General features: G+C 45.5%; 1 protein-coding gene across 1 annotated transcript in view; it reads right to left on the bottom strand.

Moving 5' to 3' along the window:
• Window positions 1-1,626: 1,626 nt before the first annotated feature.
• The window catches only part of faf1 (Fas (TNFRSF6) associated factor 1), a 181,689-nt gene continuing 167,175 nt past the window's right edge, over window positions 1,627-16,140 (bottom strand). Inside the window, exons 18-19 of the mRNA XM_056276960.1 lie at window positions 9,268-9,483; window positions 1,627-2,754 (exon numbers count right to left, since the gene is read on the bottom strand). Of these exons, the coding sequence (XP_056132935.1) occupies window positions 2,671-2,754; window positions 9,268-9,483 (300 nt within the window). The 3' untranslated portion in view covers window positions 1,627-2,670. The remainder of the gene's footprint in view (window positions 2,755-9,267; window positions 9,484-16,140) is intronic.

The following is a 16,140-nucleotide window of genomic DNA, read 5'->3' as shown; positions in this document are numbered from 1 at the left end:
CACGTTCGTCACTACAACAACGCGGTCGACACCCGTATTACGACTAACAATTACAACGACCAACAATACATGTGACATTACCCATACATTCTCCATTTCTAAAATAGCTACTAACAGAACTTCATTTAATCCTGAACTCAGTCTTAACCTTTCATAACTAAAGTACCCGTAATCTCCATCATGGGTCCTAGCTAGCATGGCAGTTAGGGCCTGATCTTCATGCAAGCCAAACTGCAGCGAACCATTAGAAGATACAAGTGATGGAAGGATCAGTGTAAGGCTAGGACTTTTATCATCACCCACTCATGACAGGAAACGTTCTCCGTCAAAACATAGCCGATCTTAAGACTTTAATTTAACTGGACCCTGTGTCCAGGATCGTGTTGAACTCCTATCCAGGAGAAGAAAAAAAAACCCTCCACATCATACAATTTACATTTGAAAAAAAATCAAAGCAGTACACATTTCTACAGGCACAACGGCCGTTAGCTCATCACCCCCCCCCCACACACACACACATTAAAACACCGGGTCCATTAAGGGGTGAGACTGGTACATTTGGTTTGTTCCCCATCTGTCCCTGGACATGGTGGACATGAATAACTGTAATCCAGACTCACCATGAGCCTGCCTGTCTCTCTTACTGGCGGGGGAGTAGTCTTCTTCCCCAAGCAGGACGTCTCTGCTGGGTTTCTGTTTCCTCTGACAGAGGAGCCCTGCTGCAGATGGAAGGCTGAGCCGGTGTGCTCTCTCACCGCTGAGGGCAGGAAATGAGTTGTGATGTGGCTGATATCACCAGGTGGTGGATGAGGGGGAATATTAAAGACCCCGGGTAAGTGAAGACAGGTTGTGCTCCTAATGAGAGCCGCTGATACTTGTGTGATCTTATGACAGCTAAAAAAAACAAAAAAAAAAAAAACAGAGACAGGCTGAAAAAGGGGAAAGTCCCGTGTCAAGATTAGTTTGATGGTTATCAGAGGGCCATTGTGGGTTGTTTGACGTGCAGACCACTAGAAAACTCCTCTCTGGCCTGCCTCTTCATCAGAAATTTGAGCATCGATAGTTTATATGACCAGCTTCCGTTAACTCCTACAGCCGGTGTCACACAGCCACTTTTATTACTCCACCCCTCTCCTCCACCGCCTTGGTCTCTGGTGACTCAGACATTTTAATGCAAACAACTGTAAGGGTTTTTAGGGCGAGCGCTGAAGATGGAGACGGCAAGTTTTCCCAGCTAACTATAAACCTGAGATTTGATAAGATCGGGATCTTTACCCTCTTGATTTTTTTTTTTAAGGGAACCCTCCAGGAGTTTGTAGACATACACATTATACTCTGCAGTCACTTCACTTTATATCCTATACCCCCACACTGGCTTAGCATCTCAGTGTGACACCCCCCTCACCAACAGGGGAAAAAAAGCCAAATCATAATATTCAATGTCTGTTAAAGTGAGCTTGTATTTAACCTCAGGGCCGATAACTATTATTTCGGTGCTCTTCATAATTTGAGCATGAACCTTAGCAAAACCAACACAAGTCAAAGAACAACAATTCACACACTAAATGCCATCTGAGTTAGGGCAAGAACCAAGAACTGGTGTGTGTGTGTGTGTGTGTGTGTGTGTGTGTGTGTGTGTGTGTGTGTGTGTGTGTGTGTGCAGGGCAACAAGTTTTAAAAGACTGCTGGCTGAGACTGATCCATGTTCATATATATTTTATATAATGTGTATCAAACTAAATCTAATACAGCAACAAACCTAAAAAGAACCAAGAAAATGAAAAGGAGAAAAAAAAATTTAACAAGCGAGCAACTGTTCGGCTCGCAGCATAGCCGATGTTCAAACCAGAGGATGCTGGGGTTAAGACAGACACAGCAGGTCCTGGTCCAGTCCGACAGGGCCCAAAGCAGATGGATGGGTGCTGGAGGAGGCAGACGACTTCACTGTAAACTGGGATTGATTGTGTGTGTGTGTGTGTGTGTGCGTGTGTGCGTGTGTGTGTGTGTGTGTGTGTGTGTGTGTGTGTGGAGGGTGAACACAGGTGGAGATGAGACAGTCCAGGCTTTTCCAAACAGTCTCTTCTTGTTTATTTTTTAAGCATTTCTTTATTCAAACACAAAAAAAAAGAAAAAGAAAAAAACATGTTCTAAAAAAGCAGCCTTGGTGTGTTGAAGGTGGAGAGGGTTAAAGTCCTTTTTTTATGTCTCCTCAGAGTCTTTTAATTTTTCTTTTTTAATTGCATTGTGTTGTGTTGGTCTTGTGAGAGAAAACAGTGACACCGCAGTTTGGTGGGTGAGAGAGGGGGTAGAAAGAGAGGGAGAGCGAGGAGGAAGCAGGAACGATGGGTGTTTGGCTGTGTGCTTGTGATACTGCCTTTGCTTCTCTGTGCATCACGTGTACACTGGGCATTCATGTACCACAACCAAGTCGCCGGCAGAGAGGCTTACTTCCATGTTTGTACGTGCATGCCGGTGTGTTAAGATACTGTATGTCTGAGAGGGCTTTTGTGTGTGTGTGTGTGTGTGTGTGTGTGTGTGTGTGTGTGTGTGTGTGTGTGTGTGTGTGTGTGTGTGTGTGTGTGTGTGTGGGCCCAGATGGAGACCCATGCTCATCAACTAGTGTGTGTCCAGCCAGTCTGTCAGTCCTCTCAGCCTGTGGGAGGGCCAGTCCTACTCTTTAGCCTCCAGGAAGAGGGTCTCCTGAGGGAACAGCTTGGCCTCCAACAGAGTGGACCCTGGATCCAACTGGGTGATCTGGAGGGAGATAGGGTGGACAGTAGGGGGGGCAGGGGGTTGGGGGGTGAACAACATGAGAAGCCACACCAACATTAAAAACCACACCAGGCAAAGCTCCTCACATTCGGACACAGAGCTAGGTGAAGCCCCTCGGTCAATGTCTTGCCACGTATGTTCTGCCCTCCAGCCTACAGGAGAGTCGTGTATGTGTTTTGTGTATTATTATAAGACTAGGCTTGAATTACTGGATGAGGAGGGAGTAATCTGAGTGTGCAGTGATTTCTTTCCCTAAAGAGGTCCATCAGGTTTGTTTTCTTAAGGAGGCTCTGATCCAACCCAAACCACCGAGCTTTACAGGACAGCCTTGTCTTAGAGTCAGCGAGTGTGTGTGTGTCCTAGAAACCCCTTCCTTCTTGTGTGGATGTGTGTCTCTTGCTATTAATGACTAATTTCTCCATTGCGAAAGTCAAACTGTAACATAGTCTGGGCTGGTAGGCAGTAAAAACTCAACATGTATGTGTCAATCTGACAGCATCCATTCACCTGAAGAAGCCCAGCAGTAATGCAGAAATAATGCAATGCCACCCACAGTGGAGCTTGTCAGGTTAACCATGTTGACATCAGGAGAGACTAACCTTTGCTGTTTAAATTGGACAGTCTCTCACACACACTCACATACATTCAAACACACATACACACACATTTTGTCACCTCCCCACTCTGTGGGCCCCCCAGCTTATGTGAGCTAATCGCTGGAGGTTTCATGTTACATAGGACTGGTCTAACACCTGGGTTGAATGGACTGTGTGACAGCGAGGCCATGTGACAGAGACGTGTCCACGGCTTATCTAGTGTCTGTGGTATCAGCCTCTCTGATTAGGGCTCCTATTCAAACCGCTTGGTAAGATAATTAACAAGCTCGCTGGGCTGCACAGCTACCTGCTCCTAAAATGTCAGAGGGCAAGGGGAGTGCAGCGGAGGTCAACCCAGATTGGATGATTGGTTGCTGAGACCATCTATTGCAAGGAGCTGAATGTGAACTTTGAATAGTGGCTGCCAACTGAGCGACAACTTCACACCCAAAGTCTCTCCACTGTAAAGCCAACTCATATTTTCTAGGTGTAACAAAATCAAATCGCCTTCTGTAATCAAGACCCTTTGAACAGAAAAATACTCTGGAAACATCCTGATATAATGTATACAACAGTACAGTCATAGTAGGCAACATAGACATCAACTACAAAAGTATGGGTCTCCTCAATGGTACTCTGAGATGAAGGGGGATATAGCAAAAGAGAAAAGAGAGGCAAAAAAAATTAGAAGAAGGTGAGGAGGAAACACTCAATGTCAGGCAACTTCACCAATTCCCAGAGGTGGTTGGAAATGTCACACCAGCGGCTGGAGTCTTTGACTCTATCACTTTCATCTCCTTGCCCTCATTTCAACGTGTCATTTAGACTCCTGACTTCTCAGCAGGATCCCGAGGAGGTGCGGCAGCGGTTGGGAGGGGCTGTCACAGCAACCCCAACACACCTTCGCCTAGTTAACTGCCTTGTAGCACGGGGAGGGGGGGGGGGATCGAATGCCATGTGTGTCTTTGTGTGTGCTGTAAACAGATCCCTGTGGCAGGGGAAAGCGACCAACATGGCTGCATCATTCCTTTTCTCACCACTTCAGGAGGGAGTGGTGCTTCGCAAATGGCTGCCATGCTAATGAACCCAACAGGCTGCTATGACACCACAGCATCAGGTGGGACTAAATGAGGCTTTGGGGTGGAGCAGGTGTGTGCGCATGTGTGTTTGTGTGTGTGTAGCAAGTGTGTGCTCACGTGACAGTGAATTCAGGTGCATGTGATTGTAGAGTGGGGGCTGCATTAGGGAAGGTGTTGGGGGGGCAGCATCTGACTGGGAAAAAGGAAGTAGGGAAACAAGATGCCACACTGACACAGGAGACGGGTGCCATCGGTGATTGTTTACATTGGTATCCAATTAACAGACCATAAGCATGGAGGCATCTGTCAACAAACAAAGCTGTTGTTTTTCCCTGTGCTATGCCTGAGCAATCTTCTCTCTCCGCCAGCACCTACACGCATACATACATACATACATGCACACACGAGACAGACACAATCTAGCTCTCAGGTTTGAAGTTTGCTCTCGACCTTGAGTCAATATAGCTTCAACCACCCGATTTAGATCAAATCAACCGGTTACTTGTTGAATTATAGAATTGTCTGTGACTTATTTAAGGGGGACGAATTAATTTCCAAAGAGGTGCAGCGGACTGAACAGTCTATTTACCATGAGGATTTTCAATCTATTAATTAGAAAGCCATCATAAATTGACAATGAGATTGAACTGAATTGAATTGAATTGTGTGCTGGGCTTGGCAAACACAAAATATTATAATTGCAAGGCGCAACACAGTGACTAAGAAATAAACACCAGCAAACCAATTTTAAAGTCTGGAATCAAATTAAAGACAGATGGCATTTCTATGCAATGCTGGATATCTTATCTATTTTTTCTTACAAAAGAATTGCATGAGAACACTCAGATACTTAGATGTGTGCTAAACAATCTGCCAAGCTATTTCAAAACACAACAAAAATATCAACCCCATGTAACTGTCGTTACCAGAAAGCTGATTTCATCATGGTCAACAACACACATTTAACACTCAAGATGACATGAAAATCATGCAAATGAATTACCCACATTAATATGGGACATGAAGCCGAACAAAGAAAATGAGAGAAAGAAAGAAAGAAAGAAAGAAAACAGGCCCAGAATATGTCTCCTTCCAACATAATCAAACGTCCAGCTGAAATAACGCATTTTTAATGAAGCCATTACAGGCCCTACTATGTTAATTAAAACCAAATAACTTGTCTTTTTTAGACTAGTGTTGTCAAGTGTTTATTTGGCCAATTACAAAAGCAGTGGGAGATCATTATCTGGTGCCAGGAGCGAAGACGGCACATAGAGCAGGGGGTGGGGCCAGAACATCAAGGGGGACCGCTCTGTGCCGCACCACTTGGATGGTGTGTGTGTGTGTGTGAGAGGGTGAGGGTGAGGAACGGGGGAGCAAAGAGAGAAAGGAAAAAGAAAGCAGGGAAGAAAGAGAAAGGGAGTCAGCCAGTGGCAGTACAGGGATAGATGAGTGTCTAGAAAGGGATAGAGGAAGTGGAGAGGGAGAGTCCAGACTGAAGGAGAAAGGCAATTTAGAGACAAGGAGCACTGTATGAAAAAGAAAGAGAGAGAGAGAGAGACAGGCACAGGGGCCAGTGGGGAAGGAAAATGGAGGGAAAAGTGAGAAGAGGGAAAGCCAGAGGGAGGAGAGAGGAGGGGCTGGAGGCTGGGAAGGGTCTGTTGTCCCCACAGAACCAGATGAAGAGAACAGCTTTTAACTGTGTGAGAGAGACTGGCCTCTGTGCCCTGCCTAGACACAGCGAAGACAAGACAGACACACAAACAAACACACAGCCCCCCCCTCACTCACTTGTACTTCTATCTTTGTAAGGACCCCTCACTGACTACATTAATTCCCTTGCCTTTAACCCTAACCATCAGAACCATATGCCTAACTGTAACCCTTACCCGAACCTTAACCTAATCCTAACCCTAAAACCCAGGTCCTAACCTTAAAACAGACCCTTATAGAAGTGAGGATCGGCAAAAATGTGGTTGGTTAAACACTTATACCGGTCCTCACAAAGATAGAAGTACAAGAACACACACATACAACGATGCATAGACATGGACGCAGACACCTTCATTCACTTCATGCTCATGTTCATATAGCGCAGAGTCCCATAGAGCTCCACTGTAGAAAGCTAAGTAGCAGTTGGAAACCTAGAAAGGACATAATAAGGAAGTGACTCTGAATTACAACAATTTAACAATAAACTAAAAAAGTCCTGTGGTAACAATAAATTGCATGGTTCCTGTGAGCAGGGCTATGAGACGCTTGGAAAACCCCCACTGAGATAACAGATGTAAAACCTATTATGGTACAATACACAGCTTCCCCTGTGACACTGTTTATTTTCTCTGCCTCCTCAGTTTTGTCTGAGACTCAGTTGCCCTGGCTCACATGCTTCAAACATTTGCTGGGAGATGGATTAAGAGATGGTGAACCCAGGAGGAGAGTACAGTATCACAGTCAGAGGAATAACATGCTTTTGAGACAGTGTTTGGGTTGTCCACATGCTGCTGGGCAGAAAGAACCGATTGCCCAGTTGAACAAGCGGATTGGCTGTCACACTGGCAGTCTAAACATGCTCAGCAACTAGCCTGAGGAGAGAAACAAGTCTAACAGGACCCTCTGTGGCAGTCTAAGATCACCCAGTGCCAAAGACAAAGGGTGAAATTACTGACTGAAGTGCTGAAATGGGAAACACGTATACCCCCACCCCCCCAAAAAAGTCAGAAACAGTCGAGGAAAGCAAAAGGAAGGGTTAGTTTTCTGAGCACGACAAAGCCAGGAACAACTGATGCCAGTGTATATGGCCTGCTGTAGTGCTGGGGAGCTACGCCATTGATACCAAATGTCGAAAAAAAGACCCAGTCCAAAAACTTGAGACTGAGTTGGCTATGCAATTAGTAGGTGGCACAGGCATGCGACAAAAATATCATCCGATTTGGTGATCTCTCCATTTGACAAATGTGTCAATTAACTATATGCACAGACAGGAGTCAATTAAATGTGTCAAATGGGCAGACGCCAGGTATATAAGGAATGTGCTCCAGCTGAAATACACCAACAACTAATTTCCACCACCTGCAGTTGGACGGAGCCAGTGGCAACATTGCGGGAGGAGAGGGAAAGTGACACTGCACAAAGCCATAGAAAACGACAGAAAGGAAAAGAAGGGTTTCAACAGTTGTGGTGTATTACAAATGCAATAGTGCTCTATCCTCAATCCTGGCAGAGCAGCAGTGAGAGCGTCTGGATGGGATGGAGGATCTCTCTGTGCTTCCTCTCATTTAATTACGACACAGAGCTGCAGGATTAGACCAGGGCCTGTGTTCAGTCTCTCACTGGCACTACCAACCCATCCTCTCTCTCTCTGTTCACTTGTCTGGATTAATCTACCTTCTCCTTTCTAATATCTCACCAATATTATCATCTCTCTCTCTCTCTCCTGATCCTGTTGCACTGCCCTTTCTCTCTCATACTGATCGTTCTGCACTGTCACTATCCTCTCCTCTTTGCTGTCTCTTTCTGTCCTTCCTTCCTCCCATCCTGACAGAAATTCGTCTGATGCAGACACATCTTTATCTGTCTCCAACACATGTTTACTCTTGATTATAAAGAGACAACTATGAATCCTTTAAGTGATAAAGTTGTGAGCTGGGGCATGTGTTTGCTTGAAAATTTGTGTATGTGTTGAAGTGGGGCAAATATGATGAGGTGTGTTGCATGTGCTAAGTGTAAATGTGTGTGTGTGCTGGTGTGAGGTGTTTGCACGTGTGGTCCCCACAGACTATGATGGCTCAATGCCCGGGCAAGCCTACACACATAAAAAAAACATGCACCTCTACCCAACTGATGACTCTTGCCCCTCCACACACACACACACACACACACACACACACACACGCCTGACTTGAGAAATGGAAATCTCATTTCTGTTTCCAACAGCATGGCTAATTAAGCTGGTAGTTAAAACAGTGCTCATTATCTCACTGCCACAGAACACGGGGACCCAGCTCTGGGGACTGGTGGTAGCTGGCTGGCTGCTGCCTTGCTATAGCAGAAGAGCCACAGAGAATACCACCGTCAGTGCTGACAACTGTATCCTAACACAGACATAGTGTACTGTATACACAATGGACTGATACTTATTAATATTCACTGAATAAAACATGCGCGCAGGTGGACGGATTTACAGTTGGCTTAAGAAACCCAGTCCCAGGTAGGAGTAAACACATCCACAGATGCATTGTCGCATGGATCCCAGACACTCAAATCCCCCCGAAAATTATCAAGCAAAATAGTGTTCATTAAGGGAAACAAACAAACAAACAAACAAACAAACAAACAAACAAACAAACACTTAAAAATAATAAAGAAATAAGCTGTCTTTAAGGCTGAACAGTAGATTAATCCTGTGGGGCCAAGGGCCCACAACTCACAGCCATGGTCCAGAAGTTGAGGTGAATACAGACCTCAGAGTGATAGCCAATTACAGGTGTGGATTTCTTTGGCGGGAATGCTAGCTATAACTATGACCTTTTCATGTTCTGCTGCTGCTTGTCTAGCACAAAGAGAAACATATCCCTCATTTGAATTTGTTGGGCAGAGAAGCAACAGTGATCGAAAAAAAAAGGTTAAGAGGGGATAATTCAGCTCCCATTTTGGCGAGAAGAGCTTTGTTCACCCTGCTGTTTTTAGCAGGTGATATATATGTTAAATCCTTTCAATTATTGTATATTCCTGTGAGGAAACGTGGGGAGCATTTTGTGTGTGTGTGTGTGTGTGTGTGTTAGTAGCACTGTGGGTGTGTGCAAGAAGTCACCACATACATTTCTACGAGGGAAGGTGGTAAGCAGCTTAAACTCGTCAAAGGGGTATCCTTTGGAGGCCACAAAGTCAAAGAGGACCTGGAGCTTACAGCTGCCCAGGAAACGCCTCTCCAGGAACTCGCCGCTCGGCGTGCGGATACGAAGCTTGCTGATTTGCTCTCCTGTCTCCTCGACGGGCTCTGGTGGTAGGGCCTGCTCCAGTGACAAGCGGATGGCCTAAGACAGGGACACACGACAAAAAGAGTGGAGAGTTAGGACAAAGCCATAAAGCAATTTTATAACATTTCAGTTTTTCCCCTATAAGTGTACACTTTGTATGTGTTCATGATGTGCAAATTGTTTTGCAAAGGTCATAGGTCACACAGCTTATTTTTATGCAATAGTTTTATTTTATTCATTCCATCCATCCAACCATTATCCAAGATGCTTATCCTAATTAGGTTCGTGGGATTCTGGAGCCCATCCCAGCAGTCACTGGGCGACGGGTGGTTTAGACACCCTGGACAGGCCGCTAGTCCATCACAAGTCCGACACACACACACACACACACACACACACGCACACACGCACACACGCACACACACACATTGACACCTAGGGACAATTTAGTATGGCCGATTCACCTGACCTACATGTCTTTGGACGGAGCACCCGGAGGAAACCCACGAAGACCCGGGGAGAACATGCAAACGCCACACAGAGGATGACCCGGGATGACCCCCCAAGGTTGGACAACCCCAGGGTTCGAACCTGGAACTTTTTTGCTGTGAGGCAACTGTGCTAACCACTGCGCCACCGTGCTGCCCTTTTATTTATTCTATTTTATATTTTTATTTTAATTATTTCTACATTTTTATTTTTTCTGCAATAAACGCAGCTTATTAAGTCATCCTCTCCTTGTGATCACTTTGTTTTAAGTCTTGAATATACTGAGCAAACAAAAAGTTGAACGCAGGCGGTTTACAATTTATCTGACTGTAGCCGACCGTGCCAATATGCAATCCTGCGCGCCTCATCTGTTTATAGAGTTTTTTCGGTACATACCACCAGGCCAGGGAAAAAAATTCTAGGGGAAACACTGCCCTTTCTGCTGTGGTAATGCTTGGATACTCTTGTTTGGAGAAGATGTGATGAATAACATATTAATTTTGTTGTTGTGACTGCACTGGTAAAGTGAACACAAGGCTTATGTTAGCCTGATGTATATCTACTTTTCCCCCTCAAACTTTTCTGCATGATTCCACACAATTCCACGTAACGCACAGCAAGATGAAAGTTGCATTTGGCTTGCTTCTAACAATTATCACAAGACCAATGTGGATAATAAACAAGATCTCTTCAACTGTGACCTAAGTGAAGACAAAGTAAACTGAGTGTAAGATAACAGTGTATGGCAAATAAAAGACAGCAGCAGTCATCAACATTGCTAACAGAGGATTCATAGGATTGGGAGTGTTAGAGTTAAACCCTGGTTATAATTACACATGGGACCTCGGTGTACATGCCAGAAGCAGGTAATTCATTAATGCTGCTACCAATACCTCTTTAGGCCTAGCATTATTAAATTTATTAAAATACTGGAATTTCGTGCTTATGCCAACAGCATGATATGCAATTTAAATACAGTTGACATTATGATAGGTGCTGATTGGTGGGAATCCATGTGTGAGGGATGGGTGTGCACCCAGCTAGCCAACTTAATATCCACTTTGTATGTTTATATAAATAAATAAAACCTGAACCCATAAACAATAGTGATTGAAAAAGAGATTCGAACACTGCAAGATGGGTGACAAATTGACCAAATGGTTGTTGAGTGATAGTTATGGCAGTGGTTAAAGCACAAGGAAGTAGTTACAGCACTACTGCCTTGCACTGGTTACAAATGTTCTTGTCCCAAGAAATATGATTAAATTAGTTGCTCTGTGTCTCACCCTGCTCCCCAGTGTACCATATCACCAAAAAATACTCCAGGATACACATAGTACCTAGTGTTTCTTGTAGTTCCTCATCCCATTTGGGAGAATGGAGATTTACAATTTGAATCCCTAAGTCCCCTTAGCACCTACATTTAAAGTCCCGTTTCATTAAATTACATCAATCCTGAATCTTTTGCAGATTTTTTTTTAAATTTTGATATACTTTATTAATCCCCGTGGAGAAATTATGCACTGCATTTAACCCATCCTAGCTGTGTACCTAGGAACAGTGGGCAGCCACCATGCAGCACCCGGGGACCAACTCCAGTTTGTCTTGCCATGCCTTGTTCAGGGGCACAGACAGGAGTATTATAACCCTAACAAGCATGTCTTTTTTTTGATGGTGGGGGAAACCGGAGCACCCCGGGGAAACCCACAAAGACACGGAGAGAACATGCAAACTCCACACGGAGGATGACCTGGGATGACCTTCAAGGTTGGACAACCCCGGGGTTCGAACCCAGGACCTTCTTGCTGAGGCAACAGCGCTAACCACTTGGCCACCGTACTGCCAGATCAATACCCACCTTGACCTTGAAGGAGGCTTTGTTGGTACAAAGGACTACCATCACTGTCAGTGACAACAGTGATGCTAATAAGCTCTCCTGTGTCCATAAGACCAGGTTTCAGTCCCTCCCTCACGCTCCCTTCCCCGGCTTGTTGTTTCTGTTGGGCCAGCTGGGGATCATATGCTGTGACAACACACCCCAGCTTTATTTACACACCATAATGCAATTATATTTCATAAGAGCGTACAACAGTAGCTCATTAGCGGCTTCTGGTGCTGGGTGGGCAGAGCGAGGCACGTGCCATTCTGCTACCCCAAGTCCCTTAGGTACAAGAGCCGATGCTGACTCCAGCTAAAGGGGGCCCCAGGGAGGACACCCATACACACGCATGCGTGTGCGCGTGCACACACACACACGCAAATGGGTGAGGACAACGATGTGTGCAGGGGCTGACACAGAATCCCAGAGAGATGAACAGACAACCACAGACATAAAACCACGTGCACACACACACAAACAAACACCCATGAGTAGTAGCGTCCCTAAAGAAACCACAGGCCACACGTCTGGTTGAGGTGCCGGGACCAGGCTGGGTTCCACACAAAGAACAGTGAGGAACATTCGCCCATCCCTCCCTCCATTCATCTACCTCTCTAGCTCCGCTGGGATCAAACCAGACTGAGCAAACAGGTGAGAGGGAGGGGAGGAGAGAGAGTTGCACCTGACAGGCGCACCGCCACTTAATGCCAAGAAAGCCCTGAAGGCAGTAAACAGTGACATCAACCCACACAGGCACATGGAGCGCGCGCGCGCGCACGCACACGCACACACACACACACACAGATGGACAGATCCACACACCAGATGCAGACACACATATACACTAACGTGAACAAACGCACATATGCAGAAAAACACACATACACGCAGCCATAGACATATATACATGTGTGCGCATCCAACACTCAAGACACACACAGGTGCACACAGGACCACATGCACAAACACACATGTAGAATTGCACACACGTTGCGTGCATCATACATACAGATATACATATAAACACACACACACAAACAAGCAAACACACTTTAGTTTACCTCCTCTTACTTTCCTCTCCTGTGTACAGTACGAAGATACTACCTTCCCCCCTTTTTCTTCCCAATTGTATCTGGCCAATTACCCCACTCTTGCGAGCCGTCCTGGTCGCTGCTCCACCCCCTCTGCAGATCTGGGGAGGGCTGCAAACTACCACATGCCTCCTCTGATACATGTGGCGTCGCCAGCTGCTTCTTTTCACCTGACAGTGAGGCGCTTAGCCAGGAGGACGTAGCACGTGGGAGGATCACGCTATTCCCCCCAAGTTCCCCCTCCCTCCTGAACAGGCACCCCGACCAACAAGAGGAGGCGCCAGTGCAGTGACCAGGACACATACCCACATCCGGCTTCCCACCCACAGACACGGCCAATTGTGTCTGTAGGGACACCCGATCAAGCCGGAGGTAACAAGGGGATTTGATTCGGTGATCCCTGTACTGGTAGGCAACGGAATAGACCGCCACGTCATCCGGATGCCCTGATACTACCTCTCTAAGAGACCATTCCCATTAACAGTTTCTCTAGTGACTGAGGTGTTGTGTTAGGAAGTCCTGTCTCAAGCTTATCATTCCTTTTTAAACTTCCAACGTATTGGGCTCTTGAACCTTTTCCATCAAGGACACTGTATCTACTACTACTACTTTTGGCTGCTCTCATTAGGGGTCCCCACAGTGGATCATCCATTTCCATTTCTTCCTGTCTTCTGCATCTTCCTCTGTCACACCAGCCACCTTCATGTCTTCCCTCACCACATCCATAAACCTCCTCTTTGGCCTTCCTCTTCTCCTCTTCCCTGGCAGCTCCATATTCAGCATCCTTCTCCCAATATACCCAGCATCTCTCATCCACACATGTCCAAGCCATCTCAATCTTGCCTCTCTTGTTTTGTCTCCAAACCATCCAACCCGAACAGTCCCTCTAATATAATCGTTCCTAATCCTGTCCTTCTTCGTCACCTCCAATGAAAATCTTAGCATGTTCAACTCTGCCACCTCCAGCTCCGCCTTCTGTCTTTTCGTCCGTGCCACTGTCTCCAAACCATATAGCATAGCTGGTCTCACAACCATCTTGTAAACTTTCCCTTTAACTCTTGCTGTTACCCTTCTGTCGCAAATCACTCCTGACACTCTTCACCCACTCCACCCTGCCTGCACTCTCTTCTTCACCCCTCTCCTGCACTCCCCATTACTTTAGACAGTTGACCCCAAGTATTTTCACTCATATGCCTTTGTCACCTCCACTCCTTGCATCCTGACCATTCCACTGTCCTCCCTCTCATTCACACATAGGTATTCCATCTTGCTCCTACCGACTTTCATTCCTCTTCTCTCCAGTGCATACCTCCACCTCTCCAGGCTCTCCTCAACCTGCACCCTACTCTCACCACAGATCACAATGTCATCCGTGAACATCGTAGTCCATGGAGACTCCTGCCTGATCTTGTCCGTCAACCTGTCCATCACCATTGCAAACAAGAAAGGGCTCAGAGCCGATCCTTGATGTAATCCCACCTCCACCTTGAACCCACCTGTCATTCCAACTGCACACCTCACCATTGTCACACTACCCTCATACATATCCTGCACCACTCCTACATACTTCTCTGCAACTCCCGACTTCTTCATACAATACCACACCTCCTCTCTCGGCACCTTGTCGTATGTTTTCTCTAAATCTACAAAGACACAATGTAACTCCTTCTGGCCTTCTCTACACTTCTCAATCAACATTCTCAAAGGAAACATCGCATCTGTGGTGCTCTTTCATGGCATGAAACCATACTGCTGCTCGCTAATCGTCACCTCTCCTCTTAACCTAGCTTCTATTACTCTTTCCCATATCTTCATGCTGTGGCTGATCAACTTTATACCTCTGTAGTTGCTACAGTTCTGCACATCGCCCTTGCTTTTGAAAATCAAGGACACTCTATGAGGAGTTTATAGTCCAGAGTTCGTTGTAAAAACAGTGTTATGTGTGTGATACTGGGATAGCGGGGTCATTAGACCCATGAAACATGTTCGGTTTTGACCTACAATTAAGCAGGGAATAGCAGGGGTTCATCAGCTCTCCAGCAGCCATTGTTGGTTTTCATGTTTATGAATATGTACAGTGTTGCACGGCAGTGGTCAGCTGGTAATGAAGGAGAAACCATAGCAACCATGGACATGGGTTAGTGAACAGTGGTATAATTAGGAGGGACAAGACAGTGATTGTTCAAATCACACACACACACACACACACACACACACACACACACACACACACAGAGCTTGGATAGTGGACTACAGTGATATAATTAAGAGGGACCCACCAGCCTTGGAGTCTTTTGTTTTGCTGTTTGACTTAAGTGACAAATCACTTGAGCGAGCTGGGTCACCTGATACCTCTCAGTGCCCCGGGGCTCACTGCTGCTGAGTAAACAACAAGCAGGCACGACTAAACTGTGTCACTACACAAGGCTTTACAACACTTGTGCCATGCAAGTAGACAATTATTGTTTTCCTCCATGTGTGTATGTGCATGTGTGTTTGCTTCCTCTTCACATACGATAATTGTTTTGAGTGAACATGTACGTATGTTTGCATAGGCTGTGAGTGTGTGTGTTTGTGCACAAGCCTGTGTATGAACTACCCAATTCTTTTATTCATTTGCGTTTCAATATGTGGCTGTGTGCTGTACCAACACAAGCCATTTAAATGGAACAATAACTTGAATGTATGTACGGTGACATTAACAGAGATGGGCCTCATTGTAATTACAACCATTCAGTGTTCTACAAAAGTTGTGTGTGTGTGTGTGTGTGTGTGTGTGTGTGTGTGTGTGTGTGTGTGTGTGTGTGTGTGTGTGTGTGTGTTTGCTGGATAACGCCGCGCATGTAGCCCAAATATGCTCCAATCAGTGTGTTTGCATGCAAGTTAAAAATCCAATTTAAATTAGACTAAGGCAATAATAAAATTTTTGTGACTGTCATGTAAACATCTTAATCAAACTGTCTCAATCAAACCAAGGTCTAAATCGAAGCAAGCATATTGCGTCAATTACATATGCCATAAACAGATCTAGATTTTTTTCCTCAATCATTTGATTTATTGTACTTTGGAAAACCATAACTGGTGTTCATATGGAGAATTGATTTGCACATGCACCAAAAAGGTAAGAATTCCCCTGCGATTGCTGCTACCGGCATCTGAACCATGGTAGTATATCTTAAAATCTCCTTCAATCTTTATTGCCTTGCTTCCTTTCAACTTTGTCCCCTGAACACATATCACCTGTATTCTTCTCCT

Source organism: Lampris incognitus, chromosome 3, assembly GCF_029633865.1.
Source record: "Lampris incognitus isolate fLamInc1 chromosome 3, fLamInc1.hap2, whole genome shotgun sequence".
NCBI classification, from domain to species: Eukaryota; Metazoa; Chordata; class Actinopteri; order Lampriformes; family Lampridae; genus Lampris; species Lampris incognitus.
This window is presented reverse-complemented; position numbering and strand designations above follow the sequence as displayed.